We start from the raw sequence: 25,777 nt of genomic DNA, 5'->3' as shown, positions 1-25,777 counted from the left end.
TTCAATGTGTACTAAAGCTAAACTGCAAAAAGGTTCTCTCAGCATAGAATAAGGAAGTGCCCACACGCGGAGTTCATGAGTAGCTATTGGACTTCAAAATCACAACCTAGCTTTTTCACGCTAACTTTCTGTGCAGACAAGCCTTAACATTGAAACGTTTATGGCAAGTTTTATAAAATAAAAAGGATAATGAATCATTAGAGAGAGGAAAAAAATCAGCTGAGACTGGTGCCACTCAAGACGATGAAATACCAGTTGCTGACACTTCTTCTAAGCTAATGTTGGATCTCCAAGCAGAATCCCCAGAGATGTCCTAGAGTAGGGGATGGGGTGAAATTACATAAATCACAGGATAGCACCAACATTTGGGAATGCTGTTATATTTGCGTAGCCTGCGGCAGAAGCTTAAGTTAATGTAGCTTTAGGGTATTTGTTAGGATACAGCCTTTGAGTCAAACACATATGACTGGTTTAAGGCAAAAACCAAGATGATTCTCATGCTGCCTTTGGACAGTGACTGGACTGTTGAATAGTTGCTGAAATTATTAAAAATATTGTTCCTATAAAGGACACTAGATAAATGAAACTCCATAACTCCTATGAGCTCATGAATGGAAGCTCTAATGTCACTAGCAATGACTCCACATCAAGTAAGGCATGAATCATGCGCAAGACTGGAACTGGCTGTCGATTGTGCATTGGAGAATACAGACTACTTCTGCAATCTCTCCTCTTTCACATATATATATATATATATAATCTTTAACATTTATATAGCATTTTGCAATAATTAGGTGACTATTAATCCCATTTTTCACCGATGGGGAAACTGAGGCAGAGAGAGGTTAAGATACTTGCTGCAAGTCACTGGCAGAGATGGGAACAAACCCCAGGTGTCTTGAATCCCAGTTCCTGCATCCAAGTCTGAGAGAAATAAATACTGAAGGTTTTATTTTTTCTATCTTTGTCTTATCAGAACCTGATAAATTTAACAAATAAAAGCATTGCGAGTGTTTGTTTTACTAAATCCTAACTTGATTGTTTAGGGTGTATCTTATTTAAATAGCTCGGCAATATGAATATTAAGTATCCTATTGCAATGCACATCCAAACCGCATATTGCCTATGAATACCAGTACTTCATCACATCTATGGTGCTATGAAGGTGCAATCTCTGGAGTCAAATGATTTGAACAGCAGAGACCGCAAGTCTGCTTTTCCCCTCTAGTAGCTGTCTGGAAATCTTGGGCTTTTTGTTTGCTTATAGCTTTTTATAGATCACATTATCCGCCTATGCTATAAAATTATTATTATAAAATTACACCCACAATTATTCCCTGTAACTACAGTATGAAGGCAAAGATAACCCACTTCACAGTATCACTGCCAGTTATGTCAACCAACAAGCAATTTATAGTCAGGTTCTAGCCAGTGACCAGTGTGCACATCACTAGCCCACGTTCCTGTGCGCGTTTTACTGTTATTGTCATCATTTCACTTTCATGTTGCATCTTGTCATAAATTAGATAGAAAGCTCACTGGGGCAGGGCCACATCATCCTGTGTGTTTGTACAGAGCCTAACACATTAAGGGTGCCTGAGCCTGACTGAGGCCTTTGGGTGCTACTATAATAATAATAATTAACAGAAGAAGAAGTCCAACAGAAATATTACATGGCTGTGCATTCATGGCCAACACCACTTGGGACCTTGGCATGTTGGGGCACCATTATCTTAACCAAAATCAAAACCCAAGATGAGTAGAAAAATGGTCTCTTTGTGGCAGGGTTTAATCCAGTTGCCCTAACCTAAATTAATAGTTGTATAAGAGCTTCCAATCAGCTCCCATTGCAATAAAATACACCAGCCCCCAATACTGTCCTAACAACTTTCTCTTGATACAAGCTATTGCTGGGCGCTATCCAACTTGTTATCAGTCCTGGCTCTCACCCCTGTATTCTAAGTGATGCCCTAGCCTGGATCACACTTTACTTTGCAGAGGCAGTGAGGCCATTACATTAGTAGAGCAAGTTACATGATGCCTTCTACACTGCTCTGATTGTGTCTGATTACACTCGAGTACATGACATGTCTTTACAGAGGAAAGCTGGACAAATATAGAAGTGTTTGCTTTCCTTCATTTGACTTACTTTCTAGACCATACTCTGCTCAGATTACTTACGTGAGTAGTACCACTGACTTATGTGGGACTACTCACAAGAACCAGCCATGCTTTGGCCCTTTATTTGCAGTTCAAGCAATGTCTCAGCTATCCGGCATAGGCAGACAACTTTTGGTGTAGCTCTTAATTCAAAGACAGGTTAGTTATTATTCAGTGTTCTTTTTTATCGCTATTTTTAATTGTTTGATAATCACCCAGCAGTGCAGTATTCTGAACGATACAGGAATAAAGACCACTGATCTGAATGAAAATGAATTGTATTATTATTATCCTGTGATATAGCCTTTATATTGAGATTATTGATTATTATTATTAAAAGCTGATCTGCAAACAGAATATACAGCATAAACCATACTCAAATAACATAAAACAGGGGGTCTATATAGCATCCTTGCTTTCTGGTATTCTGTGGCAAGTAACTAGCTTGGCAAGTGAGCTCAGGCTCTGAGCCTGCAATGAACTCTGCATAGGTAGATCCTCACACCCATGGTGAATTTAATTGACACAGGGGTCTGCTTGCACTGACCTCATTGCCTAAGACTACAAATGAAAATACTTATTATATACTAAGCTTCTGTACTATGCAACACAGAGACACATTTAAAAAACAGGACAGACACTGTTGAGTTTGAGACCAAGCTTTGTTTTAGATCTACCAGAAGTATCATCAGCCTCTTTTATAGGGAATTTTAGCATAGGAGTAAGAATTTTTTCCAGTTAAAATTTGGAACAGAACGACTCAGGCTGTCACTTAAATCAACAAAACTCTCTCACTGATTTTTATGAATAAAGACATACAATTAGCAGCCCATCAGGCAAATGGATCTCAGGGAAATGAAATGTACAATACACAATGGGATAGCCAATGTCCATAAACCAGAGTTTTTCTACACAAGCCAAGACAGATCAGGAAAGCAAGCAAGTCTCGTAAGTCCCAGAGTAATTCCAAACCAACCAACAAAAGAAACTCCGATGAAGAGAAAGTAATAGACTATTCTTCCTTCACAGAAGTATGGCTGTTTAGAAAAGTCTGAATGGATTTCACTCTGTAGAGTTACTGGTTCATTCTCCATTTGGGGAGGGAATAAAGAAGAGAAGAAAACAGCTCATGCATTACACACAGTGAACAAGCCTTACATTCTAAAATGCGTTACACACACACACACAAACACTCTTCTTCAGGCAACCACTTACAGAAACACAAAGTTCCTCTGCATAACAGACTACGTAATGAGAGCTGGTCAAATAGCACTGAACATTTTTTGTGAGCTACTAAGTGAAATACATAATGAATTCTGGGGCACAATGTTTCCAAACCAATTATTTGTTTTGTATGAGTCAAGAACTCAAAAGTTAGAAAATGCCAGAATTAATGTTTCCTTAATTTGTCCCCGATGAGATTATGTATTATGATATTGTGTTTAATTACATTATCATATGCTATTTTTTCCACAAGATCCCTTCTTCATTCAGTGCACACAATGGACAGTGCTCACTCACTTTTGTTTACTCCTCATTGTTCCAGGTCTTATTTGCTGCACACTAATTGAACCTGCTCTGAAGGAACTCCCTAGAAAGAAATTGATAATTCTGGAATTTCCTAACTTTTGAGTGCTTGAATTGCAACGTAATTATTCTCCTATAACACAGTTTTTGTATGTTTAACTTCCTAGGTTTTTAAAAAAGCAAACTGAAAAAAATTCCACACTCATGAAAAATGCCCATGAAACCCCCCCATGAAAAACATGTCATGGACCGTGAAATCTGGTGTCCCCCTGTGAAATCTGATCTTTTGTATGCTTTTACCCTATACTATACAGATTTCACTGGGGGAGACCAGTGTTTCTCAAATTGGGGATCCTGACCCAAAAGGGAGTTGCGCGGGGGGGGGGGTAACAAGGTTCTTTTAGGGGGGTTGTGGTATTGACACCCTTATTTCTGCACTGCTTTCAGAGCTGGGCAGTCAGAGAGTGGTGGCTGTTGGCCAGGCGCCCAGCTCTGAAGGCAGCTCCCTGCCAGCAGCAGCACAGAAGTAGGGTGGCAATACCATGCCACTGTTACTTCTGCGCTGCTACCTTCAGAGTTGGGTGTCCAGAGAGCAGCGGCTGCTGACTGAGGGCCCAGCTCTGCAGGCAGCAATGCAGAAGGGTGGCAATACCATACCATGCCAGCCTTACTTCTGTGCAAGTCCTGATGGCAGCTCTGCCTTCAGAGCTGGGCTCCCAGCCAGCAGCCACCGCTCTCCGCCTGCCCAGCTCTGAAGGCAGCTCCACCGCCAGCAGCAACACAGAAGTAAGGGTAGCAGCACCACAACCCTCCCTACAATAACCTTGTGACCCCCCCCAATTCCTTTATGGGTCAGGACCCCTACAATTACAACACCATGACATTTCAGTTTTAAATAGCTGAAATCATGAAATTTACAATTTTAAAAATCCTATGACCGTGAAATTGACCAAAGTGGACCGTGAATTTGGCAGGGCCCTAATTATGTGGCATTATATTGATACCCATGTGGGTCATCAGAGGGGTGGAATCTTTAGATGCATTGCACAGACTTCAGCCTTTAAAGGAGTAACTAATAGCAGGACTGTAATAGGCCACCATGCTCCATGTGGAACAGCATGGGGGATGAGATACTTTGCCAGAGGGTTTCACAGATATGTGCTGACAGAAGAGGAATAGTGAGACTTAGGAATCTTCCATTCCAAGCTCTGGAGGGAAGTGCGCTGTAGTGGGCATAGCCTCTTCTGGCCATTTCCTCTAAGCTTGACTCCTTCTGCCTCGTCCTCTTCAACCTGTCCCTGACCCAGTCCAGTCTCTTCCTCACACCTGTCTCTTTGTCCCAAGTCCTCTCGCTGATCGAGTCCCAGTCTCCACTCCTCTAGCTTCTCATCCCAGTACTAGTCTCTTTACCCAGCTAGTTCTATTCTTCCCCTCCAGGCTCACTGTCTGATTCCTAGTTTCTCCTCCTTCCCACACCCAGCTCAAGTCTCCTTGTCCAGCCGTTCCCAGTTTTTTCCTCCCAACTCTTTGTCCAATCTGTCTCTCCCCTCCCCACCCACTGGCTCACAGTCCTGGTCTCCCTCCCCAGACTTCTTATCCAATCTCAGTCTCCCCACCAAACCCTTTGTGGTTTCTTTTCCAAGTCTCTTTGGCCAGCCACTCACAGGTCTCCCCAGCTCCTTGTCAGATCTATCTCTCCCGCTACACTCCTGGCCTTGTTCTTTGCATTAGTTCATAGTCCAGTTTCCTTGTCCACCCAGCCCCAATCTCCCCCTCTCTCCCCAGCTCCACATCCAGTCTCATTGTTCTCCCCACAACAAGCCAACTGGGTCCCAGTCCCCCATATTTCCCTCATAGGCTCCCAGTCTTTCCCCTTCCTCCAGCACCCAGGACGAGTTTCTCTCTTCCTTCTCCCGTCCCAGTTTTACTAGACTCCTTGTCCCACTCTACTCCTTTTCCTCCCTCCAGCCTGGTTTCTGTCCCCAGGGGGTCATTAAGAGTACAGCAGAGACAGGCTTTCTGCTCTCAATTCCAATGCCCAGCCCCACCCTGTCCTCGAGCACCTGGAAGCGCAATTACAGGGAAAATCCTTCTGATCCACTGCAGCCTTAGGCTGGAGCATGCTAAGGCACTCTGTGGGGCTGGTGCATGCACAGAGGGATCAGCACTATGTAAGCACTGTCAGGATGAGCTCCGCCCTGACATCTGGTGGTGAGGTGTGGCAAGTTGTGGAAAAGAACTTCAGGGGCCGATCTCATTTGCATAGGCACACCCACCCAGCCTAGAAAGAGGCCATAGCTGCCCAAATGGTCACTTTGGCTGCTGTGGGATACCCAGTGTCTCTGTTATTGGGGCAGGAAGAATAAATTGTTATTACCCTGATTATGGGAACTGTGCTTGGAACTGTACTTGGCCTTTTGTTATGATGGAGGGACTCACCATCAACTAAGTAGCACTCGCTAGGCAAGGGTCATGGGTTCCAAAACTGTGTGAATAGAGAGAGGCTGGGGACAAGTATTAATACTTGGTGGCATGGGCCCCTTGGTGAGGGCCTTACATGCTAATTGCACTTCCTCCTCTCTCCACTGTGGAATATCAGAGCTAATTTTGTTTTCATTAGAAGTCTAGTTACAGGCCACTGAGCTCACTTTGGGCTAATAGTGCACCAGCACTGAGGCTCCCCTACTACATGCTGAATTCACCTAAGAGCTGAAATCACTGAGCGTTGTGTTAAGTAGTGGAGGAGCCTGAAGATATATTGTGGAGCAGTTCATAGGACGGCGGGAGCTGCTGGTGGGACGCAGAGCAGTTTGTGGACTGGCTGGTGGAGCAGTTTGTGGGACGGCGGGAGCTGCTTGTGGGCCGTAGAGCGGAGCTGAGCGAAGCCATTCGTGGGGCGGCTGGCGGAGCGGAGCCCTATGGAGCTGTGGGGCGGTCAGCTTCAGATCATGTTAGGTGCCTCTGACCCCCGCTCCCATCTCCACCCAGGTTGGGAGGTAAAGCTCTGCAAATAAACTTTCGAACTCTGGGGCTGCCCTGACCAGGGACAGAGACTTTTGCGTCATTGGACTTTTGGGACTTTGGGTGATTTGGGGTTGCTGGACTCAAGAACCAAAGGGAAAGGGCACGCCCCAATTTGCTTGGGGTGGGTTTTTTTGCTCATGGGTTGTGTTATGAATCCTGTTGGTGGTGTTTCCCCAACATAATGCCACATTGTTTCTCTCTGTTATTAAAAGGCTTTTTGCTATACTCAGACTCTGTGCTTGCGAGAGGGGAAGTGTCGCCTCTTGGAGGCGCCCAGCGGGGGTGGTACATATTTGTCCCAGGTCACTGAGTGGGGGCTCGAGCCGGTTTGCATTGTGTTATTGGAATGGATCCCCTAGATATTGAACCCGGCCCTTGTTGCTGCCAACTCTGACGGGCAGAAGGGTTACAACTAGAAGCTGTGATGGGTGGACCATGCTGCTAAAAATCAAATAATTCTCTACTGGGCATGTGTGAACTGCAGTTTTTCACTGGCTTATAACTTTGCCCAATTTGGGCAGGTTTTGACAGGGGTGGTAAAAGGGATCCCTGATGCAAAGGTCCCTTCTCTGACTTATGTGAACTCCCTGCTTCAAAGCATGGAGGAACTAAAACATTTCAAAGATATCTGGAGGGAAAATTTCAGCCCTAATGGCCATCGTTTGGCAAAGTTATAAGCAACCAAAAACAAGGTCTTGTCATGGGAAGTATCAGGCTACCTTAATAATAGGCAGGTACCTACCAGTCCTAGCTATAGTATGGTCAAATTTAAATTAGTTTTGTGATTAAATAAATTATGTTTTGGGATGAAATTGTAAAGTGACAAGCAGCGACCAACTGTAAAATGCCCATTGACAGTAAGAAATAATAAATAATGAGAAAATTAAATTATAATAGTTTGCATCTAAAATCTTTTGTGTAAAGTGTTTAGTGAAAAAAATGACAAAAATTAAAACTCTACAGCGAGCAAAGAATTTTTATGAATTGAGTAAGGCCAGATTTCATTAACTCCCCATTTCAAATTCTACTTCCTGTTAGTGTCAGATCCAGAATCTTTCCTTCTCTGTTGCTACAGAACCAGAACACTTTCCTAGCATCTCTTGCCAGTCACTGGGCAGAAAACAAACAAATGGCCCAATCCTGCAAGCTTTCCATGTGCACAATTCACTTGCAAGTTAACGGGAGTCCTATGTATAGAGTACCAACCACACCAGGCCCAGGATATTCTGTTTCCCAATAGGATGGTACATTTTACAATCTATTTCACTTTCTGTTTGAATATCATTAGTCAAACCTTTAATCCTTTTACCAGAAAGTTAGAATCAGACTTGTTCACAGAAGTCTAACTTAGTTTGTCTTGAAAAGACAATTAAGTGTTATTGGGAAAAAATTTTCAAGAACTTTTAAAATGACCGTTTCATATTTGCAAAACAGTATGTTTCCTTTCAATGTTGTTCAACCTTATGACCCAAGAAAAACATTCCATGTCAAAGATATAAAAGGAGATGATAAAACAAAATATTGAGTCCATTTATGGGTAACCATTTGCTATCAATGTCTCCATTTTTAATAAAAATTATGTCCAACATATCCACGGTAAACATCTGATGAAGTGAGCTGTAGCTCACGAAAGCTCATGCTCAAATAAATTGGTTAGTCTCTAAGGTGCCACAAGTACTCCTTTTCTTTTTGCGAATACAGACTAACACGGCTGTTCCTCTGAAACATATCTAGACACTTATTTTACTCTTACATTTTAATACCAATCCTTTTTTTCAAAATATCATTTAAATATTGTCTCTGGATAAATGTCTCCTTTTTCCATAATAAAGCCTTTGGCTCTCGCTCTCTCCCAAAATCTTTAATTTGCTTCACTGTATAATGGATTTTACGTCTCATTCACAACCTTGCATGCTCTCTCTTTAACAGAGATACATCAGCTTGCCAATGTTGTGCATCTGAACACTAACTCAATAACATTCCTCTGGAACCGTTGCCCCTGATTGCCCCCCGCTGCCCCATCCAACCTCCCCTCTCCTTCCTGACTACCCCCCGGGGACCCCTGCCCCATTGAACCCCCCTGTTCCCCACTCTCTGACTGCCCTGACCTCTGTCCACACCCACATCCCCTGACCACCACCCCCAACTTCCCTGCCCTCTATCCAACCCCCCCTGCTCCCTGCCCATAAACATACAAACACTCTCTTGGCAAAGTTTTCTTAAGGGCTGCACTTATTATGTAAACCTTTACTGATACACTATCACAAAAGAAACATGGCTTTATTTCCACATTTAATTCACACAAGGATGATAATATGGAACTACTTCCATATGGTATGTGAACAATCAAAGCCAAAAAATGTTTTAAGTCTGCTAGTATCACAGCAATAACGCCAAGGCAAGAGTGACGTGTGTGTGTGTGTGTGTGTGTGTGTGTGTGTATGTACTGTATTGCTTATGTGTCTGATATATTCATTTTGATAACCAAACCTACCACAATGAAAGATAACATTTAGGAGAGACAAAACTGAGCCAAAGGAAAAAGCTTTTGTTTGTCTGCTGCTCTCAAATCAAATCCTTCTTAAGAAACTGTGGCAGCAGAATGAAGAAAACAATGAGCTATGAGTCTAATCCAAAGCTGTCAAAGACAATGGAGGAGTCTTTCCATTGACTTCATAAGGACTTTAGATCAGCCCCCCCCAATCCTTAGCCATGCTGCAAGATCACAAGAACTGAACTAGTATTTACTTGGACCATTTGCCAACTATCTTACCACTACGGTTCCAAAAACCTGGAGCTCTGCTCCGATCTACAAGCTCTTTCTATTATTATTACTAAACATACCCTGAAACTCTACTTCAATTGTCACACACTGGCCACATTCCTCAGTCTGACAAATTTACTGTGTGCTACTCAAGTGGCACAAAGTGCATTTAAACCACCTGGGTTTTACTCCTACACCAGAGGTGGGCAAACGACGGCCCACAGGACCCGGCCCCGAGCTCCTGTCCCGGGAGGCTAGCCCCCAGCCCGTCCCTCACTTTCCCTCCTCCCCTGCAGCCTCGGCGCAAGGCTCTGGGGGGCCGGGCAGCGCAGTTGCAGAGCTACAGTCTGACCCGGTGCTCTGGGTGGTGCGACTGGAGCGCCGCCAGCCACTGGTGCTCCAGGCAGCGTGGTAAGGGGGCAGGGAGCAGGGGGGGTTGGATAGAGGGCAGGGAAGTTGGGGGTGGTGGTCAGGGGATGTGGGTGTGGACAGAGGTCAGGGCAGTCAGAGAGTGGGGAACAGGGGGGTTCAATGGGGCAGGGGTCCCCGGGGGGTAGTCAGGAAGGAGAGGGGAGGTTGGATGGGGCAGCGGGGGGCAATCAGGGGCAACGGTTCCGGAGGCAGTCAGGGAACAGGGAGAAGGGGTGGTTGGATAGGGCAGGGGTCCCAGGGGGAAAGTCAGGAATGAGAGCGGGGGTTCGATGGGGCGGCAGGGGGAAGTCAGGGGTGGGGTTCCGGGAGTGCTCAGGGGACAGGGAGCAGGGGGTGGTGGATGGGGTAGGAGTCCCGGGGGTGGGGGGGAGATCAGGGAATGGGGGGGGGAATTGGATGGGGCAGGAGTCCCAGGGGAGCCGTCAGGGGGCGAGAAGCAGGGGAGGTTAGATAGGAGGCGGGGGCCGGGCCACGCCTGGCTGTTTGGGGAGACCGGCCCTCCATACAATTTTGGAAACCCGATGTGGCCCTCAGGCCAAAAAGTTTGCCTGCCCCTGCCCTAGACAATTCACACTGTGCAGAGCTTATGCCAGCAGCATAGAATAGGCCTCCTGCCACTCTGACTTCCACTGGGGCTAAGAGGCTGGGGGTCAGGAAGCCACAGCCTACGCCTTCTGGCTGCCACTGTTCACTATGTCAGAGTTGTGCTAGGATGCATCAGAGAATCAAAAATAGACTTTACTTAGAAATGTTGGGCCAAATTCTATTCTCAGTTACATCCATTGCAAACCCCATGGAAGTGAAGGGAGTTGGAGAGGTACAACTGAGAACAAAGTTTGGCCATGCATAAAGAGGCCATATGTCTTGATTTTTCATCTGAAGTCCAAATGTCCCAAGAACTTGCTTGGGGACACCTGAAATGTCCTGTTTTGATTACATAAAAAACATTTGGTTTTGTAATAATTACCATTTTTCTTCCTGCTAAATTAAACAGAATTTGCTCTGTTTACTGGGGGCAACCAGTCTAGTGAAATGAGCGTTCAGCACAATGAGCAGTGCGTAGAGTGAAGAGAACAATCAAATGAGCTGCTGTTTTGCTCTACATGAACATTAATCACACCTGTTCAATGTTTCATGATGAACACATTCAGAACCCTAAATTACTCGATAAACTCCTCCACTCCAAGAAATATGCCTGTGTCTCTACTGAGTCAGAAGGTAGCACTAGCAATCACCAGTGCAGACAAATAAATTATGTGCTTTTGTCTTCTAGAAAATAATTCCTTGACCCTAAAAAGTATTGCAACAAACGTGTCCCTTTTCAAAATTTTGTTACATTCGCTATACATAATTGTCAAATAACATGAAATATAAATCACAGTGTTGGGGAAACTCTGGCATGAAATTTTACAGCCCAGTCTATGTCATCACAATGTAATGTAATGTGCATCACCAAGACAAACTAATATATTTCAAATTACATTCACATTTAAGCAAAGTGTAATATACGAGCTATGACACAAACAGCATAAAAATATTTAGAGCTCCTGCAACAGGTATTACATATGACTTTACGTACAACAACTCTTTCCAAATCTTATTGATAGTGAACTGTTCACAGGCTGAATTACAATGATTAACCCCGAAGCGCGACAATTGGTGTAGTCCTCCAAGATGGGCAGTTACTCCACTCTTGATCATTGCTAAAATGTCTGTTCATACTTGCACTGATCTCTCTGATTTCAGAGGGGCTAGACTGTCACTCCGCCCTATGCGGCTCTGCAGGGGAGTAAGGAGCCAACAGGGCCCCATTCCACTGCATGGTACAGGATTTATCCACACTGTGAGTCCAGGAACAGTTGTGGGGAGAACAGGCTCCATGCAGCTGCTACTCACCCACTGTGAGCAAGTGGGAAGGGAGGAGGTGAGGATAGAGGCAGAGAAGGAGTTGTGAGGACTGGAGAGCAGGCAAAGCCACAGCTCTGTCCACGCAAACACCTACTACCAGAGCTGGTTGAACAGGAGAAGCAAAACATGAGCTGTGGAGAAACAGTCAGAGGGGTACCTCTGAGCCGCAAATCCTTCCTGTGACTCCTCCTGGGGCAACACAACTACATGCCGCCCTCTACTCAATTCTAACCCAAAGGGCCCAATTCTGCCTCCTTCTCACTCTGGTAAGTACCTTAACCCATTAATAGTGTTCCTGAGGTCGACAGAACCACTGGCAGGGTCAGGTGCTACTCACCATGAGTAAAGATGGCAGAATCTGCCACAAAATGTACAGATTAACTCAAACACATAATAATGAGCGGACACAATCTTACTCCTAATTCTTTAAACCTTGTATGTCCCGCACCATGGAAGTAGTTAACTTGCCTCTGAATCACAATTGTCTCAGAAGCATAAAAAAGGAGTAGAGTTAACTTAAAAACCAGGCATTTTCAGTCACATGCAACAATTTCCATAAGACCGTCCATAACATGTTTCCCTGATTTGAAAATGTTGCCACAGTGTCACATACATTGCAACATGAGGATACCCTATAAAATGAGATGCATATCTTGATGGTTATTTCTGAGAGAATAAATTGAATGGCTCTTAAAAAAAAAAAGGAGAAAAAAAGCATATCTCAAATTCTTTCCTAGCTATACTCCAATGTGTGGTATCCCTCATGGAATTTCAATAGACTAATCTAGCACAGACTTTATATTAAGTAGCTTTGGATAACTGCAAACAAGTATACAGTGAAGAGGTCAGACTCTGCAATAGGTTGGGTTAATATATAAGCAGAAAACATAGGCAAGGATAAATCAACATAGGATCAATTTGCAACCTACTTTTTTCTGGTGAAACATGAGCCTTAGCTTGCCCCCTCACAAGCCTGCATGCGGAACCATCTCCTGCGCAGATTCCACAGTTGTCTTCCTTGGCATTACTCCCAAGTTGTCGATCACAGCCTACTGCCTGCCAACAGCAACACCACAGTCAGAAGAGGGCAAAGCTATAGTAGACATGCTCAGGTTTCTGGAATTTCATTTATTATGTTATCCTTTTGATTTTATGAGCTGGCCTCATTCTTTCAAAGCATACCTTGCTTTTCAAATTTAAGCCACATAGGGTCTTAAAAGCAATTTCTATGATTTTAATGATGAGCTACAACAATCAAATACATTAAGATATCCAAGCACAGAAATACAGGAGTCACTTTCCCACTGTTTTTCCAAATGTATAAAGCTGGGTGTTATTCGCTATAACATAGAAGGGTCAGCTGTTACTTGGTTATTTAGAATTTGTCTTTCATCACCTGCTAAATTCAGTCTGAGAGAAGAAAATCATTTAAACAACCAAAGCTAAATATTAAAGAAGCATATTGGTTTTAGATCCATAGTTAAGAAACTCTTGGCAGTTTTCATGATCTAATATCTTGGTTTTTCAAAATTTAACTGATATGGGCCCAGATCACTAGATACATTTTTTTTTCCAGTTAGTTAGTTCACATCAGCTATTTTGGATTTAGAAAACCCTAAAGGTTTCAATTCTGTTTTATCTGAGTTTATTTTGTGCCCCTGTCTCCAAACTAAACTTCTTAATGCTGATGCAAATTCTACCTATGGGAAAAAAATCTTCAGAAAAGCAAAGTGTTAAAGCAGGCTCCTTGAAAAAATGTTAAATGAAAACCCTCCAAACTATAAAGCACACAGATGTTATATCTGTCCATTTTTATTTGAATCAGTTTCTTCATAAGAAATATGGGGCTCAGGAGGGAAAACAGTTGAAGAGCAGTACACAGAATTTATTAAAAAGGTCTATTTGTTGAAAGGGAGATCAATATTTTGTCCCACATTTTTTTCACCTGAGATTTTGTACCAAGACATGTGCAGGTGGCATCAAATATTAAGTAACATGTTAAGTACTATCTTGCAGCCTTAAGCCTGCCTTGTATGACAAGCTGCTCTAAGCAAGTACGCCCCAAAGGTGCAGCTAATCCATTATAAAGAGAAATTCTTTGCAAACCCAGAAGTGACAGTGTGAAAAATGCCGTGGAAACTCACAACTTACAGCCGAGTTAAAACTGTGAAATTGGCCCATACGTTCCCTTTGCCATATAAAAATGCATGGAAGGGGCAAGGTTAGCTGCCAAGAAATGACACATGCTTTCCTTGGAGAATTAGGGATGGAGTCAGCACATAAAAGGCAGAGTCCTACAATTTCTGTGTAAGCCAGAGATCCATGAACATAGAAGGCCCAAATCATGCAGACAGGTGCTGGAACTAGGGGTGTTGCCACACCTCCTGACTTGATGTGGTTTCCATCATATACATGATTTACACTTTGGTTCAGTGGTTCCCAGCACTCCCACTGCAGGCAGATCCATAGCCAGACATGAAGAGGTGGAGCTGCACCATGTCTATGATTTTGTTCCCCTCTGTGCTACATGGTAGAGAGGCACAAATAGCACATTTTGCTTGGTAGTTCAGAACTGGGTAATGTGTCACAACTTGCTGAGTGGCAGGAATCTAAAGGATGTAACCAAGGAACCCTCTTGGGCTAGCCAGCTTCTACCTCCTCCCTCCCAGCAAAAGGGCCATCTGGGGGAACTGGAGCCTCATGACTGGATCCTGAGTGTTGGGGACACACAGTGGTTGCCTCACCACAAATTTGGACCCCTTAGACTTTTGCTTTGAAGGAGACCACAAATATTTTATTAGATAGCTGGGTAACAGATATTTGAGATTCTGACTACTCAGCTATGGTTTATTGCTTAAACCAAGCAGGACTGTTTGGCATTGCTATATAATTAATGAGTAGCAGAATCAACATTAACTTGCTTTTGAAGATCAAAAAACAAGTGAAAGATAAGATACAAGAAATAAGGGAGAAGGAGCGATAAGGAAAAGGGGAAGGAAGCATTGTGAAAAAAGAGAAAGGAGGAGAGCGTAGGGAGACGCAAGCGTCTCAGGACAGTACCCATTAATTTAGCATTTTACTGTTAACAAAGAAACAATCAGTGTTTCAGCTCTGTTATTCCTGTCTCCAGGAGGCTTACCAGCCTTCTCTGAATCTCAAATCCACAGCTGAAAGGAAGCAGCTCCAGAACTGGAACAAAATGATGGGAAGGCCAGGAGGCTTCTCAGAGTTACTGGACTAGATTCTGTCCTCAGAGTGGCTTACAGTCCTCTTGAGACAAAGGACAGTCTCCCTGAAGTCAGTGGTAGAATTCCACCAATTCCAAGGGATCAGGATTTGCCCCATTGACTTCAATGGAAGGTGCATACAATTAGCTGAGTTCTGAATTAAGGTGAATGGCAAAACTAGGGTTCAGTATGAAAGGCTCAACACTGTTCCTACTCAGGTCAGTGGGAGATTTACTATTTGTCTCAGAGAGAGCTGAACTGGTGGCAGAAAAACAAAAACAAAGCAAACCCTCAACTGATCTGCAACTACAGATTGTTTATGACTACTAAACAGTGTGGAGCATGACACACTGCAATTTTGGGCACATTTTTGGGGCGCAACTCTTCAACTGATCAAGGCATTTTCCTTACCATTCTATGGAACATATGCTCCTCTATGTACATATGAAGTTGACTAGCAGAAAAAGGGTTATGAATATGCAAAGCAAAGAAAGCAGACTTCCAAATGCCTGCCCTTTAGGCTCTGATCTTTGATTTCCTCGTTAACTGTTTTAAGAAACAAAACTTGTCAATTCTTAACCCAAGGTCAGATGGTTTCTGAATTGGTTTTCTCTAATCTAGACATTATTTTGTATACTGTGATATCAAGATAGAAAGAAAAACTTAGTTTAGGTGTACCAGGAAAGTGCTTACTTAAAAGGAAGTGGCTTTAGTATCATGGTAAGTACTGCTGCAGAATAATACATTTCCAAGAAGAAACTTTTCTTTTTCTGCAAGTATAAAAGACTTTGGTGTGTGCTAACCTGAGAGGTTTAAACCCAGTATTAATTTAAAAAAGAAATACGTGCCAGTCTTGAGCAATTATGCACAGGTCTATAAGAGGGTGCAAAACAATTTAGACAATGTTGCCCATAAACAGCTTAACCCATGAAAAGTTGTAGAAGATGACAAATGCTGCCAACATCATACGTCAGGACTGGGTTAAGGATTTAAAAGCCAGGACCTCGGATCTTATACTATGAATCTACCACCTTAGATAAAAGACTGGATGTAAAATTTTACAGAGCCTAGGATGCTTTTATAACTTCCACTAAATGCCCATCTGCATCTCTAGGTGCCTAAATATGTTTGAAAATTTGGACCTTAGTCCCTTTGGAAATTTTACCTCAGGTCCATTACTTCAGAGGTAGAATCAGACTCATAACCCTCAATACTTGGTCCAGACACTAGAGGGGGACAAAGAGTTACAGTGTGTTAATGTGTTACATTTGCATATGCTTTATAAGGCAGAGAAGGGGTATGTTCTTGAGAAGGAGGATGATCCAGTGGTCAGGGCACAGGGCTGCAACTTGGGTTCAATTTCCTTCTCCACCACAGACTTCCTGTGTGACCTTGGGCAAGTCATTTAGTCTTTTGGGATATATCTACACTGCTATAAAAAGTCCACAGCACCGAGTCTCGGAGCCTAGGCCAATGGACTTGGGCTTATGGGGCGTAGACTGTGGGGCTAAAAATTGGTGTGTTCGGGCTTGTGCTGGAACCCAGCCTCTGAGACCCTCCCTCCTCATAGGATATCAGAGTCCGGGCTCCACCATGAGACTGAATTTCTACACTGTGATTTTATAGCCCTGCAGCCCGAGCCCTGTGAGCCTGAGTCAACTGACCCAGGCCAGCCATGGGTCTTTTATCACAGTGTAGACATACCCTTTGGGCCTCAGTTCCTCAGCTGTAAAATGGGATAACAACACTTCCCTACCTCACCAGCATGTTGTAAGGATAAATACACTAAAGGTTGTGAGGCTGTCAGATACTACAGTGATGGGGGCCATCAGGGCTTGATTAACCATTTGTGGGCCCAGTGCCAAATATATTTGTGGGCCCCTGTCATAAATATAAAGGGAACGGTAAACCCCTTTAAAATCCCTCCTGGCCAGAGGAAAAATCCTCTCACCTGTAAAGGGTTAAGAAGCTAGGATAACCTCGCTGGCATCTGACCAAAATGACCAATGAGGAGACAAGTTTCAGAGTAACAGCCGTGTTAGTCTGTATTCGCAAAAAGAAAAGGAGTACTTGTGGCACCTTAGAGACTAATCAATTTATTTGAGCGTAAGCTTTCGTGAGCTACAGCTCACTTCATCGGATGCATACTGTGGAAAGTGTAGAAGATCTTTTTATACACACAAAGCATGAAAAAATACCTCCCCCCACCCCACTCTCCTGCTGGTAATAGCTTATCTAAAGTGATCACTCTCCCTACAATGTGTATGATAACCAAGTTGGGCCATTTCCAGCACAAATCCAGGTTTTCTCTCTCCCCTCACCCCCCCCCCCCACACACACACAATGAGGAAACAAGATACTTTCAAAAGCTGGGGGGAGGGAAAAACAAAGGGTCTGTCTGTGTGATGCTTTTGCCAGGGACAGAACAGGAATGGAGTCTTAGAACTTAGTAAGTAATCTAGCTAGATATGCGTTAGATTATGATTTTTTAAATGGCTGAGAAATTAAGCTGTGCTGAATAGAATGGATATGCCTGTCTGTGTGTCTTTTTGTAATTTAAGGTTTTGCCTAGAGGGATTCTCTATGTTTTGAATCTAATTACCCTGTAAGGTACTTACCATCCTGATTTTACAGAGGTGATTCTTTTTATTGTTACTTCTTTTTTACTGTTACTTCTATTCAAGAACTGAATGCTTTTTTTTATTGTTCTTAAGATCCAAGGGTTTGGGTCTGTGGTCACCTATGCAAATTGGTGAGGATTTTTATCAAACCTTCCCCAGGAAGTGGGGTGCAAGGGTTGGGAGGATTCTGGGGGGAAAGACATTTCCAAACAACACTTTTCTAATAAATAAACCCAGATAAATGTTTGGTGGTGGTAGTGGAAGTCCAAGGGCAAAGGGTAAATAGTTTATACCTTGGGGAAGTTTTAACCTAAGCTGGTAAAAGTAAGCTTAGGAGGTTTTCATGCAGGTCCCCACATCTGTACCCTAGAGTTCAGAGTGGAGAAGGAACCTTCACAGCCCCCATGGCGAGGCAGGGGCCAGGGGCAAGAGCACAGCAGGACAAAGGGAGGGAGTGGTCCCCAGAACGAGGCAGGGGCCAGGGGGAAACGCACAGTTGGACCAGGGTGGCGGTCAGTTCCTGGAGTAAGGCAGGGGCCAGAGGAAAGCACAAGGGGGGGGCAGAGAGGATCCCCCATCAGAGTGGCACGGAGCCGGTACCTACCTCTCTCCACTGGAGCTGGGTCTTTGAGAGCGGGGAGGCTGGTTGCAGTTACTCCTGTAACCAGACTTTTAGTGTCCAGTCAGCAGTGCTACTCACAAGATTACAGTTAAGTATATGTGTACATATTTTGCTGGATCAAGGCCTTAATGAACATGGCATACATAATAGGTCAATGTTTTCCAATGTGGATGCCTGAAGTTAGCCTCTTAGATCTGTATTTTGATACCTATATAGAGCTGGCCTGAATTTCAGAGTTGCTGAGCACGAACTAATCCCACAAAAACCTGTAGAAGCTGCATGTTGCTTGGCATCTTTGAAAGTCAGGCCACTTCTACTTGAGTGACAAAATATGCATTTTGGAGCCTAACTTTAGACACTCAGGTTTGAAAATTTTGGCCAAGGGTTTTATTGAAAAATAGTCAGAACTCACTAATTTGGGATAAACATTTAAAACAGGTAGTGTTATATTTTGTTTCAGGAGAGAAATTCAGTGTGGAATCCAGCAATATGCAATAATGAATTACCTTCCTCAGCTTGATACTCCATGTCAGCCAGCCAGAAAGGTCTGAAGATTTTAATGATTAAGGCATTTGTTAGGGTTAATCTACCCCATATTGTTGGCTATTTACAGAGCAAAGGGATCAACTATAAATATTATAGGCAGACTGGGAGAACATCTGCAGGCTTTCGGGGCATATTCAGAAATAATTATATTAGGTGATTTTAACATAGATTGCATAAATGAAACAAGTGACAATATAAGCTGTGTAATGTAAGAATAGGGACCATATTAAGTTATAAAAGAACCAACATGACATAATTATAAAAAGTGATAAAAATACTATAATGAGTGGGTTGTAAGTAAATATCCCCAAACAGATAAATTGAACTGGTACATTTTCAGAGAGAATCAGTGGCCAATAGAATATAATGTAACATAACTGGAAATTTAAAATAAAGAGAGTTTTGAGAAATCAGTGCACAGTGTATCTAATAAAGTTTTTACAATAACTGCATTGATTGGGCACCTGCAAATTTGGATAGACTGCAATTATTTTCAGAAAATGTTTCAACTAGATAACATTTTAGGGCTGTATCTGAATAAATTATTTTGTTACTGTGCTCTCTTAAATAAAAAGGTACTCAAAAACTATGCCAAGGACCCAGTTCTCTGCTGGTATAAATAGGCAGAGTAGCACACGCTTATGCTAACAGTGAATAGAACCCAAATGTTCAACAGCTTTTCCAAAAGTTAATATAAGCTGAATATTGTTTCAACTGAGGAAGTAGATTTAAATGAAAAACATGAACATAGGATATTTAATTTTGATTTGTGAAGGTTAACGTACAATCTGTTTCAGAGTAACAGCCGTGTTAGTCTGTATTCGCAAAAAGAAAAGGAGTACTTGTGGCACCTTAGAGACTAACCAATTTATTTGAGCGTAAGCTTTCGTGAGCTACAGCTCACTTCATCGGATGCATACTGTGGAAAGTGTAGAAGATCTTTTTATACACACAAAGCATGAAAAAATACCTCCCCCCACCCCACTCTCCTGCTGGTAATAGCTTATCTAAAGTGACCACTCTCCTTACAATGTGTATGATAACCAAGGTGGGCCATTTCCAGCACAAATCCAGGGTTTAAGAAGAACGTCTGGGGGGGGGGGGGGCGGGGGGGGTTAGGAAAAAAACAAGGGGAAATAGGTTACCTTGCATAATGACTTAGCCACTCCCAGTCTCTATTCAAGCCTAAATTAATTGTATCTAATTTGCAAATGAATTCCAATTCAACAGTTCCTCGCTGGAGTCTGGATTTGAAGTTTTTTTGTTGTCATATCGCAACTTTCATGTATGTAATCATGTGACCAGAGAGATTGAAGTGTTCTCCGACTGGTTTATGAATGTTATAATTCTTGACATCTGATTTGTGTCCATACCAGCGGGAGACTGGGGTGGGGGGAGGTATTTTTTCATGCTTTGTGTGTATAAAAAGATCTTCTACACTTTCCACAGTATGCATCCAATGAAGTGACCTGTAGCTCTCGAAAGCTTACGCTCAAATAAATTGGTTAGTCTCTAAGGTGCCACAAGTACTCCTTTTCTTTGTACAATCTGTCAAATTCAAGAATCTCCATTTTTTAAACAGATACTTAGATTTAATTATAATGAGAAAATGGATAGGACTGGAAAGCATTAGCATTATTAATTAAGGCCCCAATCCTGCAAAGAGAACCATCCTGGTGGACCCCTTTCGCCATGCCAAACCCCTTTTAGTCAACAGGGCTCCATGCAGGCACTTGGGTTTGCCCATGCAGAGCTCAGTCTAGCATCAGGTCCCAAGCTTCAAATCTTTGGGAATTTGAAAGGTTTTCAGAGCTGCATTTCTTAGAACTGCTTAATCTTACTTTCCCCCTGCAGCTTCCCACTCACCCACCCACAGACACATCCAGTTTACTTGAAAATATGAAGTATGCTCTTTTTTTGGTGTGAAATACTAATGCTTCTTGGGCATTCGAGCATCCTGGACACATACATTTCATGAAGCATTGGAGTTAAAATGCACTAACTCCATTCTGAGTTTGTTTTATGCCTGTGTTGTCTTAGACTAAGCTCCTCAGCACAGGGACAACTTGACTTTTCAGAACACTTCAGGACTGAAGACGTTATATACAATAAATAATAATTACTTCCCTGAACTTTCTTTGATGTTACATAGTACCCTAATTTAATGGAACTGCCTGTCACTTATTCATGTCCTGTTTCATTAAAAAATTGACACTAATTCATTGTGCTTTTCAATAGTCTATATTCCACTGGGCAAGAGGCAGTGAATGCATCATTGCTCTTTCTTAGCATGATGATTTTTTAATAGAACAGAAATAGAAAACCAGTTCAGTCTTATCTTACAATGACACAATTATCGCTTCACTCACTAGTGATGTATGGCAAGCCAAACAATGCATTCTGAAATTCAATCTGCTCCCTGTACATTAGTACCTTTGAGTTTCTACTTGCAGTACTAATTTTGAAAGCTGCTTAAATGTTTGCACCCATGCAAAATGCTGGTAAGGAAATGAGAAATAGAAACATGAAAATGTAAGTGAAAATCTCCCAAAGCAAAACAAAAGCAAAAAATAATTAATTTCGGGAAAAGTCTTGGCTTCCTCTCCACTGGCACATAAGGGTTGAAATACAAAAGGAACACCACATTTCTGCTGAGCAAGAAGACAGACCACAGACAGGCAGGGTAAGGGATAGTCCAGTGATGCGCAAACGGGGCAAGAGATTCTCCTCGGGAAGCGTGAAGAACCTGGGATCTTGCGGGTCCCACAGGGTTCGCTGTCATAATTGCGGCAGTGGGATAAAAACGGAGTGGGTATTATGGGGCAGGATTGAAAAATAGTCCTCCTGCTCTGCAAACAACGTGAAGACCCAGCCAGCAGCCGCTGCTCTCTGGCCACCCAGTTCTGAAGGCAGTGCTGCTGCCAGCAACAGCGCAGAAGTCAGGGATTACTTCCGATTACAAGTAATGGAGGGGGGAAGTGACAAATTCCGTGAACGGTAAGGGAGACCATGATTGGAAGTTTGCACACCCTTGGGGTAATATATGATTCTCCATCAAATGAGCTCTGTAGAAGTGCTGTACATGGGAACATGGCATAAGGCATTTTGTTTCAGGGCATAAGCCAACTTCTAGCTATCAGGGGGTAGGAGTAAATTTTCTCTGATGGCAGGTATCCCACAACTGTCTATTGCTTTTTTTTTAAACCTTCCTCTGAAGTACTATATCTGGTACTGGCCACTCTTGGTGAAAGAATGCTGTATTAGCTGGACCACTGGTCTGATCCAGGATGGCAGGTTCCATGTTCCTATATTCTGGGGGGACAGAGTGTAGAAGGGAGGCAGTCAATGGACTTGCCCACACTATGGATCCATCAAGCCACAAAACCCCACAGGAGGTGGTGATCACAAAGAGCAGTAGCTGCTGCTTTAATCCTGCAGCTATCTCCAGGTTGTCCCACCACAGTTTCCACACCCAAAGTATTTTTAACTGGGCTTTGCATGGGGGAAACCAAGATATGACATTTAATTTTGTATCTTCAGCCTTAGAATACTAGGAATTAAAACTGAGCTCAGAAACAGCTACATAAGCTACATATTGCAAAAGACAACAAGCACTGTGCGAGATAAACATTTCCTCAGCAGTCTCTGGCAGAAATCTCTCCTTCAAGCATTGAATAGGCTGAAAAGGGCCATAACATTTATTTCAATGCTTGTAGTTAAAAAAAAAAAAAAGAGTATGGCAAATCCCTGAGCGCTTACTCAAGCAAATTTCCTTTTAAATCTGCTTATGGCTGATTATAATCCTCAGGACTTTGCAGAGAAAAAGGATTTAATTTGTTGTTTTTGTTGTAAACCACAAAATTGAAAAACAAAAGCTGTAGTGGAATTTATGCTCACATAAGCTCACACACTGCACAGCTCTTATTCCATGAATGACAGTTACCTACTGTACTTTCTCCTGCCTTATTTGTCTGACAACAAAACCACATGACAGGCAGATGGTAAGGATTTTGGCATCTATACAACAGATAGTGAATTTTAAATATGGTCATGGGAATTCCTTTTTATGACCACACAAGCATGATTATAAAATCCATCATGGGAAATTTATATTGCATCTTACTCTACCATTTCCCATGTATCTTTGCCCTGTTGTAAATTGCAGGGTTCTATCATGTAAAGCATCTCTCTTTACTCACAATGTAATCCATACTCAACCTTCTGAATTATGATAGAATCAGCAGATAGCTTATGCGAAAGTAGAATGAATTATATTGAAATTATAATTCATTAAAGAAATGCTACTTGAAGGGTTTGTTGAAATATAGTTGTCAGGAAGAGAAACATTAAAGAGTGTGAGACAATGGGTCCTCAAACCAATTAACTTAGAGCTCCTACTGAGCTAGGAGATTGGTAAACATTAGTATGCAAATAAGATATGTATGTATATTTGTCAGTTTCTGCTTTCTTTTGTCTCTTATGTTAAATTGGCTTCGGCTTAGCTGTATAAATAAGTTATCTTGAGCCTCAGAGAGGGGCTCACATATGGGTGCATTAGCAAAGTGCTTTGTTAATAAACAGAGTGGTCTGACAAATTATGTGAGTCCTGAATCTGACTTTGACAATTTGGAGGTTCCACCGAGATGGCAACCATCTTCACTGAGGCCTTGTGACTCCTGACTGTTCTTAGGATGGCCGTGGCAAGCCGGCACCTGGGCATTTGGCCCGAGCGGTCCTCCGCCAGAATGGAAGGGTGCATGACCACAGTGAAGTCTACGCCATCGAACCTGTTGGTTCCCACTCTGTTCTGATAGGGATCCCGGGATCTGACATCAGGAATCTGGTCAGGTAATTATTTCTGTGTTTTGTCCGGACTGAGGACTGTCTTGTCTCTGTGTCTATCCGTCCTCCCTGTGGTGTGTTTGAGTCTGGGCGCCGTCTCCATCCGGGGATCAGCTGACCAAAGGGTTCCTGTCCCCACGGTCTGAGTGAGTGAAATCTGCACAATCGCAGCCGCACCGTGCCTTGGGTAAAACCCTTGGTGTGAAAGCAAGGGCGATTGAGGCAGCAGCCTGTGGGCTCCTTTTGTGTGTTGCACTGGGCATCGTTCTGACGAACCCGACTTTCCTTCTTGTGTGATTGGTGTGTAAAGTCCTCTTGTATGGGTAACCAGACGTCTAAGTTGGGACAGTTCCCTAAAGGAACGCCGGCTCAGTTTATGTATTTTAGGAAGAGTCTGGACTCCTGTAAATTTCTGGAAAAATTTTCTAGGCTAAGGGGGTCAGGTAGAGTTGCTACTACCACCACTACGCTTCCATCCCCAGAAGCCTTTACAGCTATTCTGAGGGAAAATGGGCCCTTTTCCCACAGAAATGGTCTGTAAGGGACTGTTGCAGGCAGCAGGAAGAGAGAGAATCTGATCAAAATTGTTTGACTATTGGGTAATGTAATCAAAATCACTAAAGGATGTAAGGGGTTTCTATTGGAACTTAACTTGGCTGCTCCTGGGTGTGTCTAGTTGTACAAGATGGAAGTGTAATCAGGGTACAGTTGTGTAAAAGAGTAATCACAGTGCAAGGGATGTTAGGCAAAAGAGAATTTTGTGTGTGTGAATAGTGCTAAAATCTGAAGCTGTGTCTCAGCTATTACCTGAGAATAAATTTATAGCTTGGTACAGCAGAGAAACTATTGCAAACATGGTCTGTTGCACAAGAGGGGAAACTGAGGTACACCACCTCATGAATTTCATAAATGACCAGTGAGTGGGGTAATTCACTAGCCTGACTATAGAACAGCCTGACTATAGAACAAAATAAGTACAGCCTGGAGATAATTCTTCTGTTTTTCCAGCAATTAGCAAGGAAATTTGTAAAAGAAAGTGATATTATTATTAAGCAATAATCTGTCCCCACCAGGGGGGTGGAAATTGTTTCTTTTGTTTTTAGACTCTACAAGCAAGCTGGCAACAGAGGAAGAATAACTCAGAATACCATGGATCTATGTTTTGTGTTGTTTGTCTGTGGTGTTTGTCTTGTTGCTAGCATTGTTGTGTTTTAATGAACAGAAAACCTCATGACATGGGTGGGGGATGGCTTCAAAAGGCTGACCTTGAAGGGGGAGGGGGAAAGATGTGTATGGGAATTCAAAAGGCTAACTCAGGAGAATCCCAAAATTCAGTGGCCACTGTTAGGATCTTGGGACAAAGACCGAATAGACATCTTAAAAGACAAACTCGGCCAACCTAAAACTAAACTGGCAAAAGGAGAGGTTGATTGTTTCATGCAGTGGTGGGAAGAGGCATATCATAGGTGGACAGAATCAAAACTTGCCTCTCTCAAAGATTCTGGCTTCTATCCCACCAGACGCAACTCATTTTACTGTTGTTGATTTGTGCTCTGCTTTCTTTTCTGTCCTGGTTCACCCTGACTCCCAGTTCCTGTTTGCCTTTTCTTACAAGGGGCAACAGTACACATGGACCACACTGCCCCAGGGGTATACTGAAAGCCCGTCATATTTTTCCCAGGCATTAGCCCGAGACCTTGCTGACCTTGTTTTCCCGTCCAGGTCCACACTAGTCCAATATGTAGATGATCTACTCCTCTGTTCCCCTTCATTGTCTGCCTATGAAACTGACTCTTTAGCGCTCCTTACTGCCCTAGCAAATAAGGGTCACAAAGCTTCTCACTCTAAACTACAACTCTGTCAAGCTTCTGTCACATACCTTGGCTTTCTCCTCTCCCAGGGTTCCCATGCACTTTCTCTCACCCGTGTCCAAGCTATGCTTAGCTTTACCTGACCCCGCTCCCCACGCCAGGTCCGGAAGTCTTTAGGCATGGCTGGATTTTGCAGACAATGGATTCCCTAATATGCCTCCCTTGCAAAACCTCTCCAGGAACTCACTCGATTCTCTGTGCCTGACCCCATGCTGTGGCCCCCTGAGGCCAAT

General features: G+C 43.1%; 1 protein-coding gene across 4 annotated transcripts in view; it reads right to left on the bottom strand.

The window, feature by feature from the left end:
- Positions 1-25,777, bottom strand: part of ADAMTSL3 (ADAMTS like 3) — a 279,815-nt gene that overhangs the window by 99,324 nt on the left and 154,714 nt on the right. For all 4 annotated transcript variants that reach the window (XM_075133138.1, XM_048867324.2, XM_048867323.2 and 1 more), the window contains exon 7: positions 12,745-12,871. In XM_075133138.1, coding sequence (XP_074989239.1) covers positions 12,745-12,871 — 127 coding nt within the window. The remainder of the gene's footprint in view (positions 1-12,744; positions 12,872-25,777) is intronic.

This window comes from Caretta caretta, chromosome 10 (genome assembly GCF_965140235.1).
Source record: "Caretta caretta isolate rCarCar2 chromosome 10, rCarCar1.hap1, whole genome shotgun sequence".
In the NCBI taxonomy this organism is placed as follows: domain Eukaryota; kingdom Metazoa; phylum Chordata; order Testudines; family Cheloniidae; genus Caretta; species Caretta caretta.
This window is presented reverse-complemented; position numbering and strand designations above follow the sequence as displayed.